The sequence below is a fragment of the Neophocaena asiaeorientalis genome, unplaced genomic scaffold, assembly GCF_003031525.2.
Source record: "Neophocaena asiaeorientalis asiaeorientalis breed wild unplaced genomic scaffold, Neophocaena_asiaeorientalis_V1.1 scaffold757, whole genome shotgun sequence".
NCBI classification, from domain to species: Eukaryota; Metazoa; Chordata; class Mammalia; order Artiodactyla; family Phocoenidae; genus Neophocaena; species Neophocaena asiaeorientalis.
The window spans coordinates 420,699-444,729 of NW_020172686.1; the positions used below are offsets into that span (position 1 = coordinate 420,699).

General features: G+C 52.0%; 1 protein-coding gene across 1 annotated transcript in view; it reads left to right on the forward strand.

Annotated features, from left to right (window-relative positions):
- The window catches only part of EP400 (E1A binding protein p400), a 116,694-nt gene extending 93,847 nt beyond the window's left edge, over positions 1 to 22,847 (forward strand). Inside the window, exons 45-55 of the mRNA XM_024739910.1 lie at positions 1 to 100; positions 1,143 to 1,188; positions 1,269 to 1,378; positions 7,403 to 7,610; positions 7,720 to 7,880; positions 9,464 to 9,682; positions 11,640 to 11,835; positions 12,196 to 12,320; positions 13,809 to 13,955; positions 18,997 to 19,074; positions 19,858 to 22,847. The exon at positions 1 to 100 is cut by the window's left edge and continues 18 nt beyond it. Of these exons, the coding sequence (XP_024595678.1) occupies positions 1 to 100; positions 1,143 to 1,188; positions 1,269 to 1,378; positions 7,403 to 7,610; positions 7,720 to 7,880; positions 9,464 to 9,682; positions 11,640 to 11,835; positions 12,196 to 12,320; positions 13,809 to 13,955; positions 18,997 to 19,074; positions 19,858 to 20,130 (1,663 nt within the window). The 3' untranslated portion in view covers positions 20,131 to 22,847. The remainder of the gene's footprint in view (positions 101 to 1,142; positions 1,189 to 1,268; positions 1,379 to 7,402; positions 7,611 to 7,719; positions 7,881 to 9,463; positions 9,683 to 11,639; positions 11,836 to 12,195; positions 12,321 to 13,808; positions 13,956 to 18,996; positions 19,075 to 19,857) is intronic.
- Positions 22,848 to 24,031: the final 1,184 nt, after the last annotated feature.

The following is a 24,031-nucleotide window of genomic DNA, read 5'->3' on the forward strand; positions in this document are numbered from 1 at the left end:
CGTCCACCCCCAGGCCCAGGCGCAGCCCCCGGCGCAGCCCACGCCACCGCCGCCGAAGGCACCCCCTGCGATCACGACGGTGGGCAGCGCTGCAGTGCTGGTGAGAAGGCACACAGAGCGGTCAGCTCCAGCGCGCCCCTGTCCAGTGTCCTGTGGCTTCCAGCCCGCGGACCTTCCTCCCAGAGGAAGTGGGAGGCCAGCCCAGTCTCCTCCAGTCTCCCCCTCAAGGAAGCGCATGCCTCACCCCGTCTCTCCGGTGCTGGGTCAGCTCCGCCCTCTGGGCTGGGTTCACTGGGCAGCGATGTGGGAGACGAGGCCGTCCTTGTAGGTGGAGGTGAGCGGGAGGTGTGGAATTAGGGTTTTGTGAAGCGTGAAGAGGTCGTCCTCTCTTGTCCCTACAGACTCGAAGAGCAGGTACTGTTAGTGCAGACTTCCCTCTCCCCACCCTGCCCCACTTTCCCCCAGAGCTGTGCACGCGCGTGTGCATCCCCAGTGCCCGTGAGAGGAAGGTGGTGAAGTGCATAAAAAAAGAAAGGCAACGTGTCGATCCTACGCACCCTGCGCTGTCGCCGCCGTGCCCTGCCGCGTTCCCTCTGTGTGTGCCTGGCGACACGTTAGAGTCCCACGTGGGGAAGCACTGCTGCCCGGCGCGGGACGGTCTTGTTGTACGGGGTCATTTCCACCCCATGTTCTTTGTTACATTTGCCGCAGTGGCGTTCGATGTGCACTTGGCAGCTCCGTCCTTCGTTGTTCAGAAAACTAAGCACCTGCCTGGTGTGAGGGCTGCTCCCTGCCCAGGAGAACAGTGGTGGGTGGTCAGGAAGAGACCTTCTGCAGGGCTGACCCCTGGGCTGTGGCCAAGTGACAGTAGTCAGTCAGAAAAGAATGGAAAACAGTCAGCACAGGGGCCCTGAACTTGGCAGACGTGGGGCTCAGAAGGGTCAGTGTGGCCGGAGCCTGGTGACCGAGGGACAGACTCAGCACTGTGGGAGGAGGTGGGGGGAGGGGGCTGAAGTCAGCCGTGCTGGCCGAGTAACTGTGACCAAGGGTTTGGATTTGATCCTGATGAGGGGGAAGGCTTTGGAGTGTTTACTCAGGGCGGAGCTTGACCTGAAATTCAAATGGTTTTCTTTTTTCAGCAGGCAGGAGCCATCAAGACATCGGTCACAGGGACAAGCATGCCCGCGGGTAAGAAGTCTCACGGGTGAGGTGCCGCGATTGCAGGTGAGTTCTTTCCTGCTCTCCTACCTCGTGTCCTCTCCCCGCAGGCACAGTGAGCGGAAATGTGATCGTGAACACCATCGCCGGCGTCCCCGCTGCCACCTTCCAGTCCATTAACAAGCGCCTCGCTTCCCCCGTGGCACCTGGAGCCTTGACTGTGAGTTGTCCCTGATCCTGGGTGCTTTTGGTGGCATGCATGACCCAGGACGCCGCAGTAGCTGTTGGCTTCTTAAAAAAAATGCCATTCCATTGGTACAGAAAGTCCTGATCTCGTTTGCATATCATAAAATACCGAGGACATTGAGAGGTGCAGAGGATGGTTTCCACGTGTGCTTTCTGGGAGAGGGTGTGTTGAAATCCCCCACCGTGGTTCCAGGAGGAGGGAGGGGGTGCAAGGGCACGTCTCCAACTCCACGGACAGGGTGCCCACATGCCGTAGCGGCAGGTTTGCCCGTGTGTGTGGACGTGGCGCCGTTGCACAACCGGGCACAAGGCGGGGCAGTGTGTTTATGGATGTCTAGGCCCGTGCGTGGGAAGCAGGAAGGGGCCAGATGTGGACAGAGGGAGAGACGCAGAGCCACAAGACCTCTGAGCATGTAACCAGGAGACAGGGCGCTCACCTGGACACACCTGCCGTCTGTGGTGTCACCGTAGAAAACAAAAATAAATGACGGGAATAAAGGAGTTTACATTTACATCCTGAGTTGCAGTTTAGTCACAGATCTAAAGACAACATGTGCCCTGAGTGAGAAGCTGCTTCAAAGTCAGCAGTGCTTTGGCAAACGGAGTGATGTCCCTGTTGGGTTCTGAGGAATGTGTTTCCTATGAAGGTGTTGTTGGTAGTGAACTAGACAGTGTGGTGTTGGGAAAAGGATGGACACATAGATCCATGGAGTAGGATAGAGAGTCCAGAAATAGACCCACATGTACATAGTTGATTAATTTTTACTAAGAGTGCCGGGCGGGACTCTTAGTGCAGGGAGGGACTTCCCTGGTGGTGCAGTGGTTAAGAATCCACCTGCCAATGCAGGGGACACTGGTTCAAGCCCTGGTCCGGAAAGATCCCACATGCCGCAGAGCAACTAAGCCCGTGCGCCACAACTACTGAGCCTGTGCTCTAGAGCCCGTGGGCCACAACTACTGAGCCCACGTGCCACAGCTACTGAGCCTGCGCCCCTAGAGCCCGTGCTCCCCAACAAGAGAAGCCACCGCAATGAGAAGCCCGCGTACCGCAACGAAGAGTAGTAGCCCCCACTCACCGCAACTAGAGAAAGCCCGCACGCAGCAACGAAGACCCAACGCAGCCATTAATTAATTAATTAATTAATTAAAAATAGAGAGGAGAACTCTTTAAAAAAAAAAAGAGGGGCTTCCCTGGTGGTGCAGTGGTTAAGAATCCTCCTGCCAATGCAGGGGACACAGGTTTGAGCCCTGGTCCGGGAAGATCCCACACACGGTGGAGCAACTAAGCCCGTGAGCCACAACTACTGAACCCGTGTGCCACAACTACTGAAGCCTGAGCACCTAGAGCCCATGCTCCACAACAAGAGAAGCCACCGCAACGAGAAGCCTGCGCACCGCAACGAAGAGCAGCCCCCGCTCCCCGCGACCAGAGAAAGCCTGCGCACAGCAATGAAGACCTAACGCAGCCACAAAAAAATAAAATTTTAAAAGAAAAAAAAAAGAGTGCCGAGGGATTTCAGTGGAGAAAGGGCAGTCTTTTCAACAAATGGTGCTGGAGGAACTGGGGAAACGTTCAAAGCCGAATGAACTTTGAACGGTTACTAATACTGTGTATGAAAAGTCACTCAAAGTGGATCATGGGCCCAAATGTAAAACCCAAGACTATAAAATTTCTAGAAAAAACATAGAACATCTTTGCTCGGTTTTAGGCAAAGATTTCCTAGGATACCAAAAGCCTACAAATTATGAAAAAAAATAAATGAGGCTTCATCAAATCAAGAACGTCTGTTCTTTGGAAGATATTGTTAATAAAACGAAAAGCAAGGCATGGAAAATATTTGAAGAACATATCTGGTAAAAGACTGGTACTTGGATTATACAGAGATTTTTTCAATCAATAATAAGAAAACAAACAACTTTTAAAAGTGGACAAAAAAAATTTTTTTTAATGGACAAAAGATTTGAGCAGTTACTTCACCATGGAAGATACATATGGAGATATATATATACACACACACACACACACACACACACCATATGGATAGCAAATAAATAGGAAAAGATGTTCAACATTGTTAGTCATTAGGGAGATGTAAATTAAAGCTACAGTGATCTGCTACTGCTACACGTCTCTGAGAATGGCTTTAAGAGAAGAAAAACCTGGCAGTATCAAATGCTGGTGAGGATGCAGAGCGACTGGAATCCTCATTGCTGATGGGAATGCAGAACCTTAGCAGTCAGTCTGGAAGGCAGTTTGTTTCTTACAAAATTAAACGTACACCTACTCTCCAGCCTATCAGTTCCACTCCTAGGTTTTCTCCCAAGAGAAATGAAAACACGTCTGCACAGAAAAACCTGTGCGTGAATGTGTTTAGTGGCTGTGTTCATAATTACGACATAAGGGAACAGCCCAAATGTCCTTGAGCAGGTGAGCAGAAGGGAAGATGGTGCGCCCGGCCCATCTGGCACTGCCCAGCGGGGCAGGAGACTGCTGGCACGTGCGGCTGCACCGCAGATCTCAGTGGCCTCGTGCTGGCTCGTAGGAGCTTTGAAAGCCTTCATGTGCGTGTGATTCCATTTAAACCACATGGAAAAGGCAAGACTTTACGGACGGAAAACAGAATATGTTCTGTATCTATCTGGTGGCTACTCGGCCTCATACATTTATAAAAGTTCACAGAACTGTATTCCTGAAACAGGTGAATTTTACTGTATGTGAGTTACACCTCAATAAATCGGGTTTAAAAAATTAGAATACTCGAAGCAGTAGAGTGAATACGAAAACAGTGTTTCTAGAATGTGACTTTGGATTATTTCATTTATTTTTCTTTCTACTTTGTAATAAACCACTTTAGACTCAGCCAGTTCACTGGATACAGAAGCTATTAGTTAGGCCTGTGGCATTAGGATCATTTCCTCTGACCAGTGTCACTACTTCTGTGAGGGTGGCAAGCCCAAATCATTGCACTTGGTATTTTATTTTGAAAAGACCTGTTTCTGTAGTCCTATTTTTAAAAGATAAAGCAATTTATCCACAATGTATTTTTTGAACAGCTCTTACAGACAAGATACTCTCCCTGGTGATGTGGGGCTAGAAGTAGGACTCAAACACACGGCTTGCTTTCATGGGGTTCTTGCAATCAGTCCTGTGGCTGCACCTAAAAGAGGTACAGATAACAGGGAGGTTTTCTGGAGAAGGGAGCATTGGACTTCCACGGAATAGGAGGATGTCATCCACCAAAATGGCTCTTTGGAAGGCAGGGCAAGTCGTACAAGCAGAGGTTCAGTGGTGGGAAAGTGAGTGGTGTATACTGGGCATAGCAAGCGGTTCTGTTTGGACGGAGCGGCGCAAGCTGCATGAGCAGAGGAGCGGTCCCCACAGCCTCTCGCAGGTCCTTGAGCGGCCGCACGCGCTCGGTCTTGTGTGGCAGTGAGCCTAGGCTGTCATGGTGTTTGGATTCCAGGCTGAAGAACGTGGATTCCATTCACCAGGCGATGGGGAGCCCTTGAGAATCTTCGAGCAGAGGTGTGTTTTAGGGGAATTCATGTGATGTTTTACGTGTAGAATAGATTATTGCAGAAAGGCTTAGAGAGAAGCTATTTCAGTAGTGTGGGAAAGGACTTCTGTTTCTGGTGATAAGGTGAGTTAAGTTATTTATACCACTCTCCAAATGAAAAGGACTGAAATTATTGGATAAAATTTTTAAATATCCTCTTCAAAATTTCAGGGAGCTGACAAAAGAGTAAATAATTATTGGGCCAAAATCTAAGGGAAGAGGCAACCCAGAGAGATACACAGGGCGCCCTTGTGTCCGCCTTGGAGCACACTTCACCTTCTCACACAGGGGGGGCCCCCGTTCAAGCCCAAGGCTCGACTCACCCAGGTGGAGAGTCTCAAAGGAGGCATCGATGCCTTGAGACAGGCCCCCAAACGGCTAAGTCCTTAGGGCAGGGTGAACCGGAAGTAAAATCCCTCATGCTGAGCAGAGGGGGGGGCGGGGGCTCTTCCTGTGGAGCTCTAGCCCCAAGTCAGCTGTCAGTTTGCAGCTCACGTTGATGGCTCCCCAGAAGGGCTCCCAAAGCCCCTCAGATCATGTGACGTAGACCTGGATGAGCAGTGTTCCTGGGTAAGTGGCCAGAATCAAATGCAGATTCTCTGGAGGAATGTGCCTTCATCCTGGACTTCTTAGAATGTCCACAGTGATTTCCAGGTATAATGAGCCGCATATAATAGAAGATAACCAAACACACGGAAAGAAGGCACCATGAGTGAGAAGCAACAGAAGCAACAGACACTGGGCAGATCCTTTAAGACTTGAGATGGTGGGGTTAGCAGGCATAGATGATAAAACGGTTATACTTTCTATTTTAAAGAAATAAAAGAGAAGCTTGCGAATGTCTGTAAAAACCGGGGAACTATACTTAAAAGAATATAGAGAACTTGAAGAAATGAGAAGTATGGTTACCAGCATTGAAAAATAAATGTCTTATAATCAGGCTTAATATCACTTTCCACACAGCTGAAGAGAGAGTTAGTGAACTGGAAGATAAATCAGAAGAAGTTATCCTGAATGCAGCACAGGGAGACAGCAGATGGAAGTATGGAAGAGAATTTAAAGCCACGGAAGATTGAGTGAGAGGATGTAATCAGAGGTTAATCAGAGTTCCAGGCAGAGAGAAAGTTGAGCAGAGATAGTACGTGAAGATGTAAGAGTTTCCCAGAACTGATTGATGACGCTGATCCGTATACACCAAAGCTCAACTAATCCCGGTCAGGGGTGATGAAAGGGACTCCACGCTTACATAATGCCAACGACAAGGTGGTCTTGAAAGCAGCCTGAAAAAGTCAGGTTGCCTTCAGAGGTACAGCTGCTTACTTCTCAGCGGTGGTAATGAAGCCAGGAACCAGCTCCTGGAATGGAATGACATCTTCATCGTAGTGGGAGAATATAACTGCCAGCCCTGAAAATACCTTGAAGAACAAACATTTCCAAACAAAGCCTAAGAGAATTCCCTATAGATCTCGCCTACATGAACTAATTGAGGTGCAAACGGACTTTGCGAACAGCAGTAACGTACTGTAGGGTCAACAGAGGCAGACATGACACACACGATGCAATGACGTGAGCGGGGCTAAGGATGTTGAAACGTTCCAGAATCCCTTTATTGTTCAGGAAAAGTGTGAAATTATGGATTAGACTTTCATAAGTTCTTGATACAATTTTTAGACAAGCCACCAAAAGAATAAGAATAGAATATAACTTCCAAACTTTGGGAGGGGAAAGTGGGATGAGAAGAAAGTAATGTGCAGGAAGGCAAGAAAGATGATTAAAAGAAATACAGAACAGGTGAGTTGAATAGAAAGCACAGAATAAGATACTGGATTTGGATTCAAATACGTAGGTAATGAAATGTAAGATTAGGGACAAACTAAACAGGAAAACGTAATGACCGTCTGCACCAAGGGGACCAGCAGGGGCCAGCATCACATTTCAGGGTGCTTTCAGAGGCGGACTCGGTGGAGCTGGGCCCGGTCCGCTGAGGGGCTGCGGCGGCCGTGGCACCAAGGGACAAGGACATTGCGAGGCCAAGTCGAGATGCCGCGCGGGTCCAGGGCTGCAGCCTCCGCACCTGCCTGGGGATGGCCGTGGGGGGTTAGGGGCCTGTTTCCGGGGGATAAACACGGGCATCTAGATGGTTCCTGGGACCAAAAGGTCTTTGGAGTGAGGGCAGCGGGACGGGGACGGGCAGTGTTTCAGTCTGGGGGCGGCAGCGTCGTGATCTTCCCTTCTGCGAGCGACGCGTCCACGCTAGCCCTAGGCACAGGCTTTGAGTTCACGAGGGAAGCAGCCCCTTAGCAAGCTGTCAGAAGGCCAGGATCTGGAATGTGCTTCGTCTTCTAGGATGTAGCGTGTGGCGCCCTTTTCACCCGACGACTGTCAAGAGTCTTGAGTATTGCGGAGCAGCCTGACACTTTTCTTCTCTTCGCCTCTTGCAGACCTCGGGAGGCTCTGCTCCTGCCCAGGTGGTCCACACCCAGCCAAGAGCAGTTGGGTCCCCCGCCACGGCCACGTCCGACATGGTGTCCCTGGCACCGACTCAGGGTGTTCGAGCGGTCACCTCGGTGACGGCCTCAGCTGTGGTCACTACCAGCCTGACCCCGGTGCAGACCCCGACCCGGTCTTTGGTGACTCAAGTGTCCCAAGGTAAAGGCAGGGTTGGTTTCCTGTGTGGCCTGTCCCGCTCTTCAGGCCCCTCAGGGCTCAGGCTTACACGCGTGTGCGGGGCCGCAGTCTCACCAGACGACCTCTTCAGCCACAGGGGTCCAGCTTCCGGGGAAAACCATCACGCCCGCGCACTTCCAGCTCCTGCGGCAGCAGCAGCAGCAGCAGCAGGCCTCGCAGGTGCAGGTCCCGCAGATCCAGGGCCAGGCCCAGGCGCCGGCGCAGATCAAGGCGGTGGGCAAGTTGACACCGGTGAGCGTCCTCTAGAAAACCGAATGCACACACTGTGTGATGATGCCTTGGTGTGTCATGTGATTCAGAGTGTGTTTTGCACAGTCTGCCATCGTCTTTATGTGGGAAGTGTGTTTGTGTTGTCTTTAGAAATCACTTTGCACACAGGGCCGCTTCCGTGATCACGCGACCAGCTTGTTCACAGCTTTCTGAGGCCTTAATCCCCGTTTCCGGATGGATCTTCCCGCTCACTTGCTTGTGCTCTGTGCTCAGGCTCTGTGCTCTTTTCCCAACCTGAGAAAATGTCAGTGAAGAGTATTCCTCGACAGCTTTAAGAGACGAGGTGGTGGAGCTTGGCTTCCTGAGGAGTAGCTCGTGTGCGGTGTCGTTTCTCTCATGTGGGTGCTGATGGCCCTGAATCTTGCCAGTCTGTGCACGACCTGTGCTGTTACATAAGTAAACACGTTCATTTTAAAAGGAAATGCTATATTCCTGCCACGAGTGGAAAAGCATTAGTACTCAACACAGAAAGTAACCAGAAAAACGTGTAATAAAAGCAAGATGGTACTTCAGAATTCCAGCTCGCTGTCGGGCCTGCCACAGTAAGTACCTGACCTCGGGCCTGCCCCTTGCGGGTGACAGAGGGGACTAGGGCGCTGGAGGGCGGTGAGGACGTGCGAGCACCAGCTGAGACCTCTTCGTCCCGGAGGCACCCGAATGCGCGCCAGGGAAACGAGGCGTTCCGTCCTCCATCACACCAGCCACAGCTCAAGGGCGCAAGGCCACACATGGCTGTGCCCGCCACATTGGACAGCCCAGCTCCAGAACGTGTCCGTCACCGCCGAAGCTGGCGACCAGCAGACAGCGCTGAGTTAGGGTCCTCCCGCCCCACGGCCTTTCCTTCCCACCCCCCCCCAACGCTCCTCGCGCTCTAAGGCAGCGGGGCCTTCAGTTGCCCCTGCTCCCCTCTTGCAGCTGCTCAGAGCCCCACGCACCGGCTCGCTTGCCTGGTCCTGTTACTCCCTTCCCTTCCCTCTCCTAAACCAGTGGCAAAGTCCTTTTCTTTTTCAGCACCTTGAACGAGATCGGAGGGTCGTGAATAACTCAATATAAATTTCCTTAAAACATTTTTATCCCCTAAAATATTTCCTGAGCTATCTTTATCTTGATATTTTGACTTCTTTTAAAGACATGGGTTTATTTACCAATTAAACTTTCATTTGGAGACAGTTGGAGTACAAAATTTAGAGCTCATGCTTATCTTACGGTACATTGTAAAACTTCAAGAGGGACTACAATTTTAAGACTTAACGAATTTTTGGTGGTACCGCAGATTTGAATCGCCTTGCTTGTAAGCGATAAGAGCCCGGGAATTTTGCTGTGCATTTGCTAATCTGTGAGAATCCCTGTTGCTAGTTTTCATCAGTGGTAAAGGGAACGTTTAAAAAATGCTGGCAAGGCCTGGAGGATGGTTTGCAAACTGCACGTCAGCAACTGTTTACTTCGACATTGAACGGGTAGTAGAACAGTAACTTAAAACCAAGATATATACAAAATGGAATACAGTTGACGTTGATGAAAAGATTACTTTATCTGGGTTTTAGGAGCACCTGATCAAAATGCAGAAGCAGAAACTGCAGCTGCCCCAGCAGGCGCCCCCAGCACAGGCCCCGCCGGGGCCCCCGCAGCCAACGGCACAAGTGCAGGTGCAGCCCCCGCAGCCCACGCAGCAGCAGAGCCCCCAGCTCACCACGGTCACGGCCCCGAGGCCCGGCGCCCTGCTCACGGGCACCACCGTGGCCAACCTCCAGGTGGCCCGGCTCGTAAGTTCCGGTCGATACGCTTGTTTTTCCAGAGCAGCGTCTTCTTACGTTTTAACTGAACCGTTGTTGCTCGCTCAGGCCCTTGCAGGTATTATGGCGGAGTGACAAGTAAAGGCACGGTCGTTCCCCCAGGAACTTAAGTTATCCTCGGAGAGGGCGAAACAGCACGTGGGAGACATTTACACAGTCACGCTTTCCAGAATGTCGGTGTCGCAGAGCTTATGGTGGCCTGAGAGGCTGGGCGGGGGGTGGGGTGGGCAGCGAGCCCGACCACGGAGAGAGAGCAGGCTTTACGTGGGGGGGCGACGGGAGGGCGAGATGTGGCCCCTGGAAGGTGTCCCGGTGCTGCTGGGGCAGAGGCCAGGCACGAGGCCCGTGTGGTCAGAGCAGAGGGGAGGTGGAGGGGCGAGTGAGGCCCCAGAGCCAGACTCAGGGGTCGCGGTGCTCTGCAGGCCCAGAGAGGCATCGAAGGTTTCTGAAGGAGGGGACGATGGTGTGGTGAAGGGTGTGTCTGGGAATGCCAGCTACATTCGGCACATGTCGAGGGGGTGTCCCGGAGCCCAGATGCTGTCACATCAGGCAGACCAGTGCCCAGCGCGGGCGGCTCCCTTTCTGGCACTGGCGACGGCTAGCATTAGGGATCCTGCTCTGGGTCAGGTGCTGCCGTAGGCGCTCCGCCTGTCACCTGATTGGTGCTGAGGCAGGAGTGGGTGTTATGATGCTAGCTCCGTTTTGCAGGTGCAGAAACCAAGGCATACACCTTCAGGAACTTACCCAGATCTTACAGCTTGTCACCCACAACACAGCTGTGAACTGGGGCTTTGGGGGCCCAGGCTGTGCTTCCCGTGTGCTTCCCTCCACTTTTAAGTCTGTAAGAGAGGGGATAGAAGTGGATAAAAACTGTGAAAGCAAGCTTGGTGTTTCCTGTGTTCACAAGAAAATGCCAGTTCAAACGAGCCGAGTGGTAATTGCGCACGACGGCCCGCCTCAGGCAGCCCAGGCCTCGGGCGGAAGGCTTGCCAGCAGGAGCCGGCTCCCCCGGAGGGGGTGGCAGTCAGTTGAGCTAGGAAACGTGCCCGTTACTTTACCCAGTGATCCTATTTCTGCTGTATCCTAAAGAAGTGATAGAACCAGTACGAGGTAATAAACGTACAGACTTGCACCAGGAGTATTAGGGGGACCTGAATCTCCGTCACTGAGGAGTTGACTACACAGACTGTACAGTATGCACACAGTGGATCGTGCACAGCTTTGGAAAAGGTTGTTGTAGAAGGAGGCGAGTCAGCTTACAGATACCTAGAATTCACCCCATTTTACACACTTTCCCGGCAAGCCGCACAGATAAGGGCAAGGTCTGGTCGGCTGGGTATCATTTCCACATTCACATGTGGGCACCTTAGGGTTATGGCTGAGTTTTACTTCCTCATATTTTCTTAGGTAGTCCGAGTTTTTGTATGTATAAAAACGGATCTATTTCCATTTTCCTTTTAAAAAATAGAACTTAAGGGCAAAAGTGCTTGGTAGGTAGCTGAGTGATAAGCAAATCGCAGGAGGTGGAGACCGAGGGTGGCCCTTGGTGGGAGGCCGAGGACGTAATTTCGGGCTGATCTTCCGTGGCCGCTGAGGGATAGGAGACGAGTGTAGGAAGCGTGGCAGGAGTGGGGTGCTGTCAGGCTCTGAGATGCAGGAGGCAGAGACGCTCGCTGTGGGACAGGAGCGCATCTGAGCGGCAGTGCGCCCGGGCGTCCGGGGGCCGCCGAGCCCCGCTCCCTGTGTCCGCTGGTGATGGTCAGGGCACATAGGCGGCCCACAGTGAGCTGTTTTCCATTAGCTGACCGCCACGCGGCACCTTTGTGAATGTGTCAGTTTCTCACCACCTGACCGCTGGTGGGGAAATGTCTGCAGACGTGTGGAATGCTGAATGTCTCTGGACTCTCCCATTGTTTTCACTGTCTAGACCCGGGTCCCCACTTCACAGCTGCAGGCTCAAGGGCAGATGCAGGCCCCGGCGCCCCAGCCGGCCCAGGTGGCACTGGCGAAGCCCCCGGTGGTGTCGGTGCCCGCAGCCGTGGTCTCCTCGCCGGGCGTCACGACGCTGCCCATGAACGTTGCTGGAATCAGTGTGGCCATCGGGCAGCCGCAGAAAGCCGCAGGTGCCTGTCTCATGCCACCCCTCGCCCCCCGCCACTCCGTGTGCAGCCTTGAGTGGGGCTGACAAGCCTTTTCTAGTTAGTAGCCGTGGCCCGCAGCCATCTCGGGTGTGTCACGGTGTATTTTAGCAGAAGTGTCCCTCGATTTAACTGTTCACTTTCTTAACTTACCCACCCTTTGTCCAAATGTCGTTGTGAACCTAGAAACATTTTAAGTAGATGTAAGGGGGGCTTTATTTAGCTCAGCATCATTTCAGCGTGTAGTTTTCTGTGCAGAAATCACTGAAGCTGAACTCACTGTGAGCCCTGAGACCTTGTCCCTACTTGGCGCTTGTGATTCAATGACCGGACCTGTGTTCTCAGGGCAGACTGTCGTGGCCCAGCCTGTGCACGTCCAGCAGCTGCTCAAGCTGAAGCAGCAGGCCGTCCAGCAGCAGAAGGCCATCCAGCCGCAAGCCGCCCCAGGCCCGGCCGCCGTCCAACAGAAGGTACCGGGCTCCCAGTGACCCCTCTCCACGTGAGCCGGGCCCCGCTGCCAAGCGTGGGATGCACGGAGATGGATAGGGTCCCGAACCGGCCCTGCGTGGCTGCCTGGCCTCCACGCACCGGAGACCCCATGGTTGTGGCCTTGGGCTCTACGTAGGACGGACTTGGGGCTGGCCCTGGAGGGAGGGCGTGGTTCATGAGAGGGGGAGCCCCCATGTCCTGCCGGCTCGTGGGGGCAACTGTGAAGGACGCAGGCTGTGGAACTGCATGACTGGGAGGGGCCGGAAGGACTCAGGGAAGCAGGTGTAGCTCCTGGTGTGCGACCCATCTGGGTGCACAGGAGCCAGCTGAGGACCATCTGTGTGTGTGTGTGTGTGTGTGTGTGTGTGTACGTGTGTACACACGTGCCATCAGCGGATGGACGGAGGGAGGGGAGAGAGGGGAAGGGGTACTGTGAGAGGAGTGCTGTCAGCGACCTTCTGACTCAGAAGGCTGGGAGGCAGCTCTGAGCTGATTGAGGCCCCAGAGGCGAGTCCTCCTCAGAGGCGGGGGTTCGGGGCTGCGCTGGCAAGCAGGAGCGGAGTGCAAGGCGCTCTGCTCCCCAGGGCTTCTGCCTCGTCTGCTCCTGGTGGCACAAAGCCCGATGCACAGATGATGGCGTCTGGGCTGTTGACCTTCGTGTCGTATCTGTGCTGTTTTCTGAACCGGAGCGAGCCAGCGCCCTGTCCCCATTGTGCTGAGGGCTCTGCAGGCGGCTGGTGCCCCTTTCCAGAAACTGACAGACACGCAGAGACGTGAAGTGACTTCTGGGGTGGGGCGTGCCGGGCTGGGAGGCACTGTGACAGGACGGAGACTGGGCTGGGTCATCGCGGGGGCTTAGCCAGCATCTGAAAGAGAGAAGGAGAAGGGTTTTAGCCAAAGTGCCAGTCGGTATGTCCACGTAACTTGAAAGAAGACTTCTGAGACATTAAAACTGTCCATAGCTGTGGCTTTGTAAACCGAATATATGGGCCACATACACGCATGGCTTTTTGAATAGTATTTAAACGCTCCTGGCAGGGAAAACGGAAAATTAGACTAAATGTGTAAAGATTGTGCGTACAGGTTTGTTTCTGTTTATGCTAAATAGTTTTGGGTATGGGCCAAATTCTTAAAGTTAGATTTGGGAAACGGTGTGTGTTTTCTGTATCGTCAAGTTCGCTCACTTACATGATGAGCAGACGTGGCACCAGGTGCCGCAGAGGATGGGAGATGAAGCCCAGCCTGGGCCATGAGGGGACCTCCCAGCAGGGGAGGAGATGACCCAGGACCGGGCCCCCGGGGGGGCAGCAGCAAGAACACAGGGCAGCGGGCAGGCAGGGCCAGGAGCCGGGGTGGTCACACTGTGGGCGTCTGGGGGCAGTCGGGGCGCACGGAGGAGGCCCGGTGGCTCTGAGAAGGGGACCCAGAGCCTTGCCCGCTCTAACCCTGGGCGGCCTCTCTTTCCTCAGATCACAGCACAGCAGATTGCCGCTCAGGGCCAACCACAGAAGGTCACCTACGCCACCCAGCCAGCCCTTAAAACCCAGTTTCTCACCACGCCCATCTCCCAGGCCCAGAAACTGGCTGGGACCCAGCAGGTGCAGACCCAGATCCAGGTGAGCAGCGGGGAGCCCGAGGGCTGGGAGCAGACGCGGCGGGTGCTCCGAGGTAGAGCAGGGGGGCGCCGCCAACCAGCGCCCCATGGAGAGCGTCGTGGGGCCCTGCGGCGTGGCCTGGGGACTGTGCTCAGGTCCTGCTGCGGTGGCAGCCTTTACGCTGGTGAGGCTCCTGCAGGGGTCGTGGTCGTCCCTCCGCTGCCGCCGGCTGCCCGGCACTGGCCAGCCCAGCATTGCGCGTCTCCTGGGTCCCGGCACACGCGTGACGCCCGGGATGGGGTGCGGAGCTGTGGGCACGCCCACCCACCGAGCTCCTGTGGTCCCTCAGCCTCGGCCCGTGCCGGCCTGCCGTCTGCCTTCCTCTGACAGCGGTGCGAATCTGCTGACCGTCGGGGCCCCTCCCTTGGGACGAGCCTGTTCGGGGGCTTCCCGGTGGGGCTGTACATCCCGGGTGTCTGCCTTTGGGTCTGTGTGTCACACTTCTCCCAGCTTGTGCCTTATCTGCTCACTCACTTTACGAACGGAGCTTCTGAATTTGAGTGGATTGGAATTTATCAATCGTTTTGTGTCTGAATAGTGCCTTCTGCGCTTTGCTTAAGAAATCCTTCCCAGAGGTCATGGTGCTGTTTCCTAGATCATCTTCTAAAAACTTGATAATTTTTTTGTTCACATTTATGTCTTTAACCTTCCTGGAATTGGTTTTTGGAGATGATCCAAAAATAGGGGTTCAGTTTAATTTTTCCACGTGAACACAACGCCCCGTTACTTTCGCACTACTCGTTCAGGAGTCCCTTCGCTCCCCCGACCCACCGTGTGACCAGGCGCGCGTGACGTGCGGTTCCTCGGGGGCTTCTCTTGAGCACCGTGGCCTCGGTCCCTGGGAGCCCACACTGCCCTCTCTCGCCACTCTGCCGCCCGGTGACTCTCGGCATCCACCTCCTGCTGTCGGGGGCATTCTGCTTTCCCGCTCTCTGCACTCCGTATCGATTTTGAGTCAGCTCATTTAGTAGACGCACCGTGGTCAAGACTGATGGTGTTTTTGTTAGAACTGCATTGACTCTGTAGATCAGTTTGGGGGAGAGTGGGCATCTCTATAGCCTTGACTTCAGATTCACCAACATGATACCTCATTTGCTGTTTAAATCTTCTTTAATGCCCTTTAAGTAAGTTTTCTGATTTTTTTTCCATAAAGATCTTATTGCATGTATTAGATTTATTTCTAAGTAACGGGCGTTTTCTGATACTCTGCTCTAAGTTCCCTCTTTTCGTCTGTGTCTGTAGGACGCTGTATGTTGACTTTTGAATCCCACAGCCTCAGTCTGTTCTAGTTGGTTTGCGTTTCCCTTGTGTCGATCCCATCACCTGTGAGTCCTGGCGGCTGGCATCTTCCCCTTCGTCCTTCTGTTTCTTATTCCCGCCTCGTCGTGCTGGCGATGCCTGCAAGGCAGTGTGACAGGTGCAGACAGGAAGCTCGGCCACATGGCTCTCCTCATGGTCGTTCTGCGGGTTGGGTTTTTAAGATCACCCTTCAGCACAGGAAGAAAAGTCTCTTCTTTATCTAGATTGCTACAACTTTTTGTTCCTTTGGTTGTGGTGCTTTGTCTTTTTACAAACCCTCTGTCTGCACCCCTCCCCTCGTGGTCCCTCCGGTCTCGAGGCTTTGAGCCCATCTCTGTGCCCATGAGTCCAGATTCGCATCTGCGGCCAGCTCTCATCTCGCCCAGGGTTTTAATCCTGGCTGCCTTTGGACGGCCCCCTGGAGGTGTGTGCCTCTGGTACCTTAGCCCCTCCTCCTCCAGCTCTGGGACAGCAGTTCTGTCTTCCCTGACCTTCAGCCTTTCCTGGGCCAAACCCTCCGCTGCTCTTCACGCTCCAGACCCGGCCCAGCATGGATCCTGCAGTGAAGTGCGCTGAGATGTGCTTTGTGGCGGCGTGGGGTCCCTTTGTCACCTCTAGGTCAGGTTTATCTGGGGTGTTGTGCCTACTAGTCGGCTTCTTCTGTCAGTTATGAGAGGGGTGAGTTAAAATCTCCCATTCCGGGACTCCCCTGGCGCTCCAGTTGTTGGGACTCCGTGCTTCCACTGCAGGAGGCGCGGCTTCCATCCCTGGTCGGGGAACTGAGGATGCCACATGCCGCCTGGCACAGCCCAAAAAATGGAGGAAAAAACCCCCTCCCATTCTGGTTATGGGTTTATCTGTTTTTCCTTATATTCCTTTCTACTTTTGCTTTTTATATTAGGTGCTCTATTGTTGGCTGCACATAAATTAAAATTTTAACTTTTATTATTTTGAAGTACTGTTTCGGTGTGGCAGCCTCTTGTGCCTCATGCCAAGAACTCTACCCGTGTGTCACAGAGACAGTCGCTGGACGCCGCCTCACTGGCACTGTCCCTGTCCCGCGTCTCAGTTTGGGTCCTTCACCTGTGACACATTCGCTCCCTTTATGGTGAGGCCTGGGAGGAACGGCTTTTAGCTTCCATTTTGTTTGCGTTTTCAACTTGTTCTGTTTTCTCTTTCCAGCCTTACTTGCCTTCTCTTCTTCCATTTATGTATTTATTTTTTGTCATTCTGGGTTTTTTCCTCCTCTGACTCGTTTGAAAATTACATGTTTTTTTTCTGTTCTCTAAGTGGTTATCCTAAAATCTCCGTGTGCAGATTTACCTTGTCAGAGTATAGCACAAACCTCCGTCTCTGCTCTGCCCTCGAGCACGGGTCTGTCAACACCGTTGCTCCCTGGCCCTCTCGACTCACATGCCGCTGCAGTCACGCGGTTTCCTTCTGTCCTGTTTCATTTTCACTTTTCATGTAAAGTTACTTTTCTTCTGCGTGAAGAACAGCCTGTGGAGTTTGCCATAGTGTTTGAAGATGGCTGTATTTCACTCTTGCTCCTGAAGGATGCTTCTGCGTTGTATGGGATTCTAGACGGACGTTTATTTTCATGGCACATTAACAGTACTCCCTGGCTCCTGGTCTTTTGTTGTTGAGGAGAAGTCAGATGTCTGTCCAGCGGGTCGCTGCTTCGATGGGAACCTGTCTTTTTTTCCCTCTGTTTCCTCTTGAGATCTTTTCTTTGTCTTTGGCGTTTTATAAACGCTGTGACGATCTAGCTTGGAATTTGCTGATCGTCTGGAATCTGGGCATTGGTCTCTCTTGTCAGTTTAGGAAATGACCAGCCGCCGTTTCTTTAGATGCCACCTCTGCCCCATTTCCTGTCCTCCGTGTCTCTTCAGTCTCTGTGCTGCATTCTGAGTAATGTCCTCTAACCTGTCTCCCATTTCACTGAGCTTTCCTTTCATTAGGTCTAATCTGCGGTTAAGCTTGTCCATTGAATTTTAATTTTGGTGATTATAAGTGTTTTATTCTTTGAAGTTCTGTTTTTGTCTCACATCTGCTTGGTCTTTGTAGTTTCTCGTTCCCATACGTGTTTTCAGGCTGCACAGGATGGCACACTGTTTTGTGCGTGTCTGATAATTCCTCTATTTGAAGTCCGTGTGCGTCTGATTTTACTTGTTTCTGCTGTTCTTGCTTCAGGAACTGTGGGGTTTTTGTCATTATAGGAGTTGTCTTCTTGTGAGCCAGTTTCCCTTGAAGTTCTGTTTGTTGGAAGGCTTTGAGGTCTGGGTTGAAGGTGGGTTCTTCCTTGTGCTGGGCTCCCATGGGTGCCGTCAGGACCACATCAGCTGTGGCTTGAGGGTTTGGTCTGCCAGCCTGGGTCTCCCCCTCCCCTGCCTAGCACCGAGGCCTAAGGCAGGCAGCTTCCTCACAGACCCTTTGAGTGCCAGGATTGCAGCTGTTGGGGGCATCGGGCAGCCCTCTTGTTACCTCCTCCTGAGAGTGGGCTTGGACTTGGTCTCTTTGCTGCACCCGGGAGGCCATGAAAACCCAGTGCAAGGCTTCCCCTGCAGCACGTGGTCTCGGGCACGAGCTGCCGTAGCGCCTTCTCATGGCTCGGGGTCCCCCATTTGCTTAAGTGTTGGCACTGGGAGCTCTGGACTTCCTGCAAGTTTATCGATGCGTTTTAAGACGTCACCTTGGTGTTATGCGTGGCATCTCAGCATTTTCGTGGCTGCCGATCTGAGCTGTGGCCCGTGCGCTGCGGTAGCTGACCAGACGTCTCTCCCATCAGAGGAAGCGCACAGGCTCACTCAGGGGTTCCTCTGATGTCAGTGAGTGCGGTTCACAGTTTTTGATTCAAGTTACAGTAAACTAGTAAATGCCTTCTGATTCATTTTAATTTCCGTGAGAACTCATATTTACTTGGGAGCTTGTCATTTGCAAGTACATCATATAATTTCACATTTCCTCCAGGATTATCTTGGGCAAGACTTATTTTCATCCCTGTTCCGCCAGTTAGAGACCTGAGGGGGCTTTCCGTGGCCCCGAGCAGCTACCCACTCGGGAGCCCCTTCTGCTTCTGTGAAGCGGTGTCCCCGAAGCCCTGAGTAGACACAAGTGGCCTGAATTGTCTTATTACAGCAGGACAGCAGGATAGGCAGGTTCACAGAAAGTGACCCTTGGGTGGAAGGTTTTGTTTTGTAAAGAGGAAGATCTCAATCATGATGAAGAAGAATGTAGAACAATGGTGAAGTAACCACTTTAGAGTTTGGGCGTAGATGTTTCTGGACTAGGACTGAACCTGGGTGTTGGTCCGGGTCCCCTGACAATGGGGGCATACGTGGAGTGGCGCCCAGGCACTCTGTCTTCCATGTAACTCTCTCATATAGACTTGTAGCGATTTTTATAAAAGAAAAATGTGACTGTCTGAAATATGAGACCGACAATAAGCTTCAAATTACATGTGATTACCGATTAGGAAGGCAGTCGTTACTCAGTGCAAAGGTGAAATAACTGGTTCTCTCGGGGTTCCAGGTGAGCCCACTTTTGAGACCTGCTATTTTGTGTCGTCTGACCACCGTCTTTTTTTGTTGTTTTTTGTGGGGTTTTTTTTGCATTTAAGAACTGAGAAGGAGAGAGGGCAAGAAATCTCTTTTGCGCACACGTTCATTTGGCGTCTCCATTTGGCTTTTTTGTTTTGTCCAAGGTTGCGAAACTCCCTCAAGTCGTCCAGCAGCAGACACCCGTGGCCAGCATCCAGCAGGTTGCCTCTGCTTCCCAACAGGTAGGACCTGGAGACCCGCAGCTGTCGGGGGTTCCCACGAAGAGAGTTCTTGCTTTTCATCCGAGGAAATAGAATTTTAATTCCTAGAGAACCGCTTGTGATTTTCATAATACAGAAAAGAAAATTAACTTTGGAGAAAACACTTGATATCCTGAGACTAGCAGGAAAAAAAACCTGAACAAATGTGTTTGGACTCAGTGTCACATGTGCTGAGGGGGCTCATTTCTGGGCTCCTTCGTTCAGCCAGTAAACCTTAGGTGCATCCTGCCAGCTGAAGCCACCACACCTTCCTTTTAGGGAAACGAAGAAAGAAAACAGAATCCGTTCGTATCGACCTTGGGTCTTAGAGTAGAAATACTACTGGGGACAGCCAGGACTTACCTTCCCAACAGAGCCTAGCTTTCGGTTCTTACCGGTTTTTTACTGCTAAAAATGTGGCCGTATAAAAGCAGTGCTTTACAATAATTGTAGCTGGTTCAGAATCACACTGGCATGTAGGTGTCAAGAAACCAGATAGTACTAGGAGCCGGCCACCAGCAGCACCAGTCCCCGGCCATCCTTTCCCCAGAGGCGTCCGCTTGCAGCCTAAAAGCAGCAGTAGTTTCATTTTCTGTTTTTGTTTGGTTAGAAACCAGAGGTCCTGTTTTGATAGGTCAGGTGGTTTTTACATTTCACGGAAGCATTCGCGCTAGTTACGTTTCTAACCCCCACCCCCAAGGACGTCTGATTTTTCATGTCACCTGATCTGCGTTTTCTAGGAGATGTGTTTCTGTTTTGGTTCAGGCTTCCCCACAGACTGTGACCCTCACCCAGGCGACAGCAGCCGGGCAGCAGGTCCAGGTGATCCCCGCAGTGACAGCGACAGCGCAGGTGGTCCAGCAGAAGCTCATGCAGCAGCAGGTCGTGACCACGGCGGCGGCCCAGCTGCAGACCCCCGGTGTTCCCAACCCAGCCCAGGTGCCGGCCAGCTCCGACAGCCCGAACCAGCAGCCCAAGCTCCAGATGAGAGTCCCCGCCGTCAGGTTAAAGACACCCACCAAGCCTCCGTGCCCCTAGTCGGGAGGGCGGCACGGCCCCAGGCGGGCCGCCCGTGCCTGCCGCCGCCCCTCCCAGATGGGGTGGACTTATTTGCTGAGCCCCAGGACAGTGCCCTGCAGGGCGTCCGGCGCCTGGAGCGGCGACCCTCAGCGAGCGCGCCCCCGTCACGTGTTATGTGGCTGACTGAAAAAGCGGCAGTGGCAGTGTTTCCTCGATGCTTTACCTTTTAGTTTCTCCTCCAGGGCAGTACTGCTGGGTCTTGAAAGCCATTTAGAATTTCTCTGTTAGTGTACAGTGTTTTTTGCACATCACAAGTAGCCATTTGGAAGGTGCAGTGAGTCATAAAATAGACCTTGTGGAGCTAAAATGTGGTCTGACAGCATCTGTCTCTGCCTGGTTCTTTATTCCTAACTGAAAGCACGTTATGGTCCTTCGAGAGGAGAAAGACTGTCTGATATCAAAGGTAGGTCATCTCAGATCAGGGAAAACCAACGTGGTTTCTCCCCTCCCTCCTAAAATGTGACTTGTTTGGACTCTTAAAGGAGACATTTAGTACTGACATGCATTGAAGCACATTCATGACGCGTTCCCAGCTTGTGTTGAAGGGGAATGATCTGTGACTGCATTTTCATTGCAAAGAGCATCGCGCGCGGCTTCCCTCAGAGTGACCGGTTTCCACGTCAACGGAACCCTTGGGGCTGCTCCCCACCCCAGCACATCCACGGTATTTTCCCGGGTTTCGGATAAACTTGTAATTGGACTTAGGCTACTGAAGCAGTGCCAGCAAACCTTGTGAGGCTCCTGTCTGGGAATGGTTCGGGGCCCAGAGTGCTGTGCAAGTGTTGTCACGTTGCAGATGGCACTGCTGAGTGCTCGGTGAGGTGAGAGCCTTGCTAAGGGGGCGGCCTGCCATCGCCCCTTTGCTTTCGTGCCCAGCCCAGGCGTGACGTGCAGAGGTGAGAAGCCTCCTTGTGCAGGTGCTGTGTGTATGCACCTACAAGTATTACCCACAGAAATGGGTGTGGTAAGCTCTTCATACTAGACTGCCATGTCTCGTATGTGAGCATGTCACCCACTTGGGGTTCTGCGTAAAGCAGGGAGCCATCCAGGCTCTTTGGGGTGGGGGGCCTGTGGTTGAGGGGCAAAGAGGAGGCCCTGGGTTTGCTGTTTTTATTTTTTTTTTACTGTGGCAACTGCAAAGGGCTTGATTGGCTGGCGATGTCTGCTTACCTGGAAGTGTCCACCCAAGCAAAAGGCGCGTGTCTGATGACACCCTCTCTGCTCCGACTCTGTGCGTCTTTTACAGTTCTGGTCCAGGAAATCAGGTTGTGTTAGGTCTGTGTGTACTTAGGAACAGTTCCGGCATACTGAGAGATTTTAAATTTTTAATCAGTCTGTTTCCTCCCCCTTTATATCACTTTATATGACACAAAGGAAAGTGTCCTGTCCCGAATTTGTTTGTTTCCCATCAATATATGTGGACACTAATACGGCGATTGATACCTTAGTGAAGCCAACCGGGCAGCTCATTTTTGAGTTCTTGGTGAGAAATTTGGAAAAAAGTAAAGACCAGTTGTTCAAAGTGGACAGGATTTAACGTTCTAGTTACTCGAACACGATAATTTGCCTTCTGACTTGTTCATTGTGGGTTCAGCGTGTGCTGTAATGAGGGGGTGCGGCTGCACGAGGCTTTCTGTGCTTCGTATCTGGGTACTGAGGAGAGTTCCTACTTTTTTTTTCTAAATCCTCAAATGTGCAGAACTAAAAAGGAATTCTCCTTTTCAGCTTATTTTAACTTGTGAAGCCTGTTGGTTTTGTTCTTACCCTTCTTGGGGTATGGACGGTCTCTGTAGATGATGGTGAAGTGTTGAGTGTTTAGAATATCCTAGACATAGCTGCCTGAGTAGAAGTCCTCTATTAATCTAGAACACTAGAAGAGAATTTAGAAAAATCTCTCAAGAGCTTTCTAAGAGAACAGAACTAGGGTCTGAATATTTGCAGTGTGGGACTCCTGCCCTGTCTTACTATGTGAGTGAAAGAAGTGTGTTTTCTTCAGCGATTCCCTGTTGCAAAATGTGGGACAGAAAATAGCGTTACTGGCTGGTATCAGTCGATTTAGTAACATCTGGATGTCAGCACTCACCTCCTAGTCTTCCACAGTCATTTAGGTAAAGGGTCCGGTGTATTGTTTTCTTCGCTTTCTGTTTTAAAGGTTAAACTTTCCATGTTTAAGAATAAGTGTGAGTTTAGGACGATGTTTTCCAGGCTTCCTCAGATTGTTACTGTTTTAAGAATGCCACATTACCTTGTAGAACAGGGTTCCCACCCAATGCATGGTAAGGATTGAGAGAAATCTTCAGAACATAAAATATAAAGACAGCAGGCAAAAACACCGTCAAACTGGAATTGGCCACCATGGAAAAAGCAGTCACCCAGGTTTTCTTTAATTCAGAGTACATTTGTTCCAGGGAGGCTGGGTGGTGGTTGGAGGATCCCGGGGCGGGGGAAGTAGGAGGCTGGAGTGGGCCTCCTGAGGCAGAGGCTTTCCCTTTTGCCACCTTCAGGACTTTTTGTTAACTGTTGTAACCAGATAGCTGTTGTGTTTTAAAATATAAAGGAAGAAGACCGAAATTGTAAATACTTTGTAAACAATCATTTGTACTTGAATAGTAGGGTTTTAAAGGGCACTGATATCCCACCAAACAAAAGGTATAATAAATTGACCTTTTTATATGCTTTTTTGTTTTGTCTTTCATAGAAAGCTACTGTTCAGGTTAAAATAGATACCAGTCATATTCATTTCATTTGTGTGAAGAGAAAACAAGACACAGGGAAACCAAGTTAGTGTTGCGAACAGAGGTTTTCTTCTCCTCGCTCCTCCCCCAGCCGGTAGCCAGAACTAGGAGGGATGGAGTTTCTCAGTGAAATCACCATTTCTCTCCGCAGAGACCATGTCCACCTGGCCACTGTGTTCCAAAGCCACACAAGGAGGAAGGACCCGGAGCGTTTATTTTTCTTCGTAATGTTCTTGTTCTCCAGTGCTACCTTGTACTAGACAGCAGCACTTCCTCAGCTGCTCTGTCCCTCTGTCCCTGTGCAGTGAGTATTTACTGAAGCATAATACATGCCAACTTTATCACTAATGGTGGAAGTTTTTTGAGAAAAGCAACACTTGGCTCTTGAAGAAAATCAAAACTAATGAGAGATAGATGGGTAAATTATTGGTTTATTCAGCTGATGCTTACTGAGTGCATACTGTGTGTCTAGGCCCTGGAGCTATCGCTACGAGCAAAGTAGAAAAGGAGGTTACGTTCCAGTAGTCCAGACAGATGATAAAATGATTCAGAACGGTGTAAGCACCATGAAGAAACGGGGACAAGGTCACGGCCGGCGATCTGGACTTCATGCTAAGCAGAAGCCTGGAAGACAGCTTGACTTACAAGTTTGAAAGCTCACTGTGTCTGAAGGGGAGGTGGTGGTTGAAGGTAGCCTGAGTGAAACCAGGGACAGACCCGCTGGACCATCTCCCTGGTCACAAACAAGGGAAAAAACCATCCTTGTGGGTCTTCAGATCCCAGCTCAACAGCCTTAGGAGGCGTTTTCTGACTGCCGCCCCCTAACTTAAAATGGGCACTCAACCTCCACCTCCTTTTCCCAGCCGCTCGGCGCTACTTCCTCTAACCGGGCATCCATTCGCCGATGTGTGCCCCCTTCTCCCTAGACCGCAGGTCCTGCCAGGGCAAGGACAGGACGTGCTTGGTCAACGCAACAGGCAGTTAAGTGTGCGATGAGGCGGTGGGTGGGCAGGGGAGGAGCGGACGGACGGGTGGACGGAAGGCTGCAGGCGAACGGTAGGAACGAACGGAGGCTGGCGCGCACGTGACCGCGGGCGAAGAAAGCCGCGGGAGTACGCAGGCGC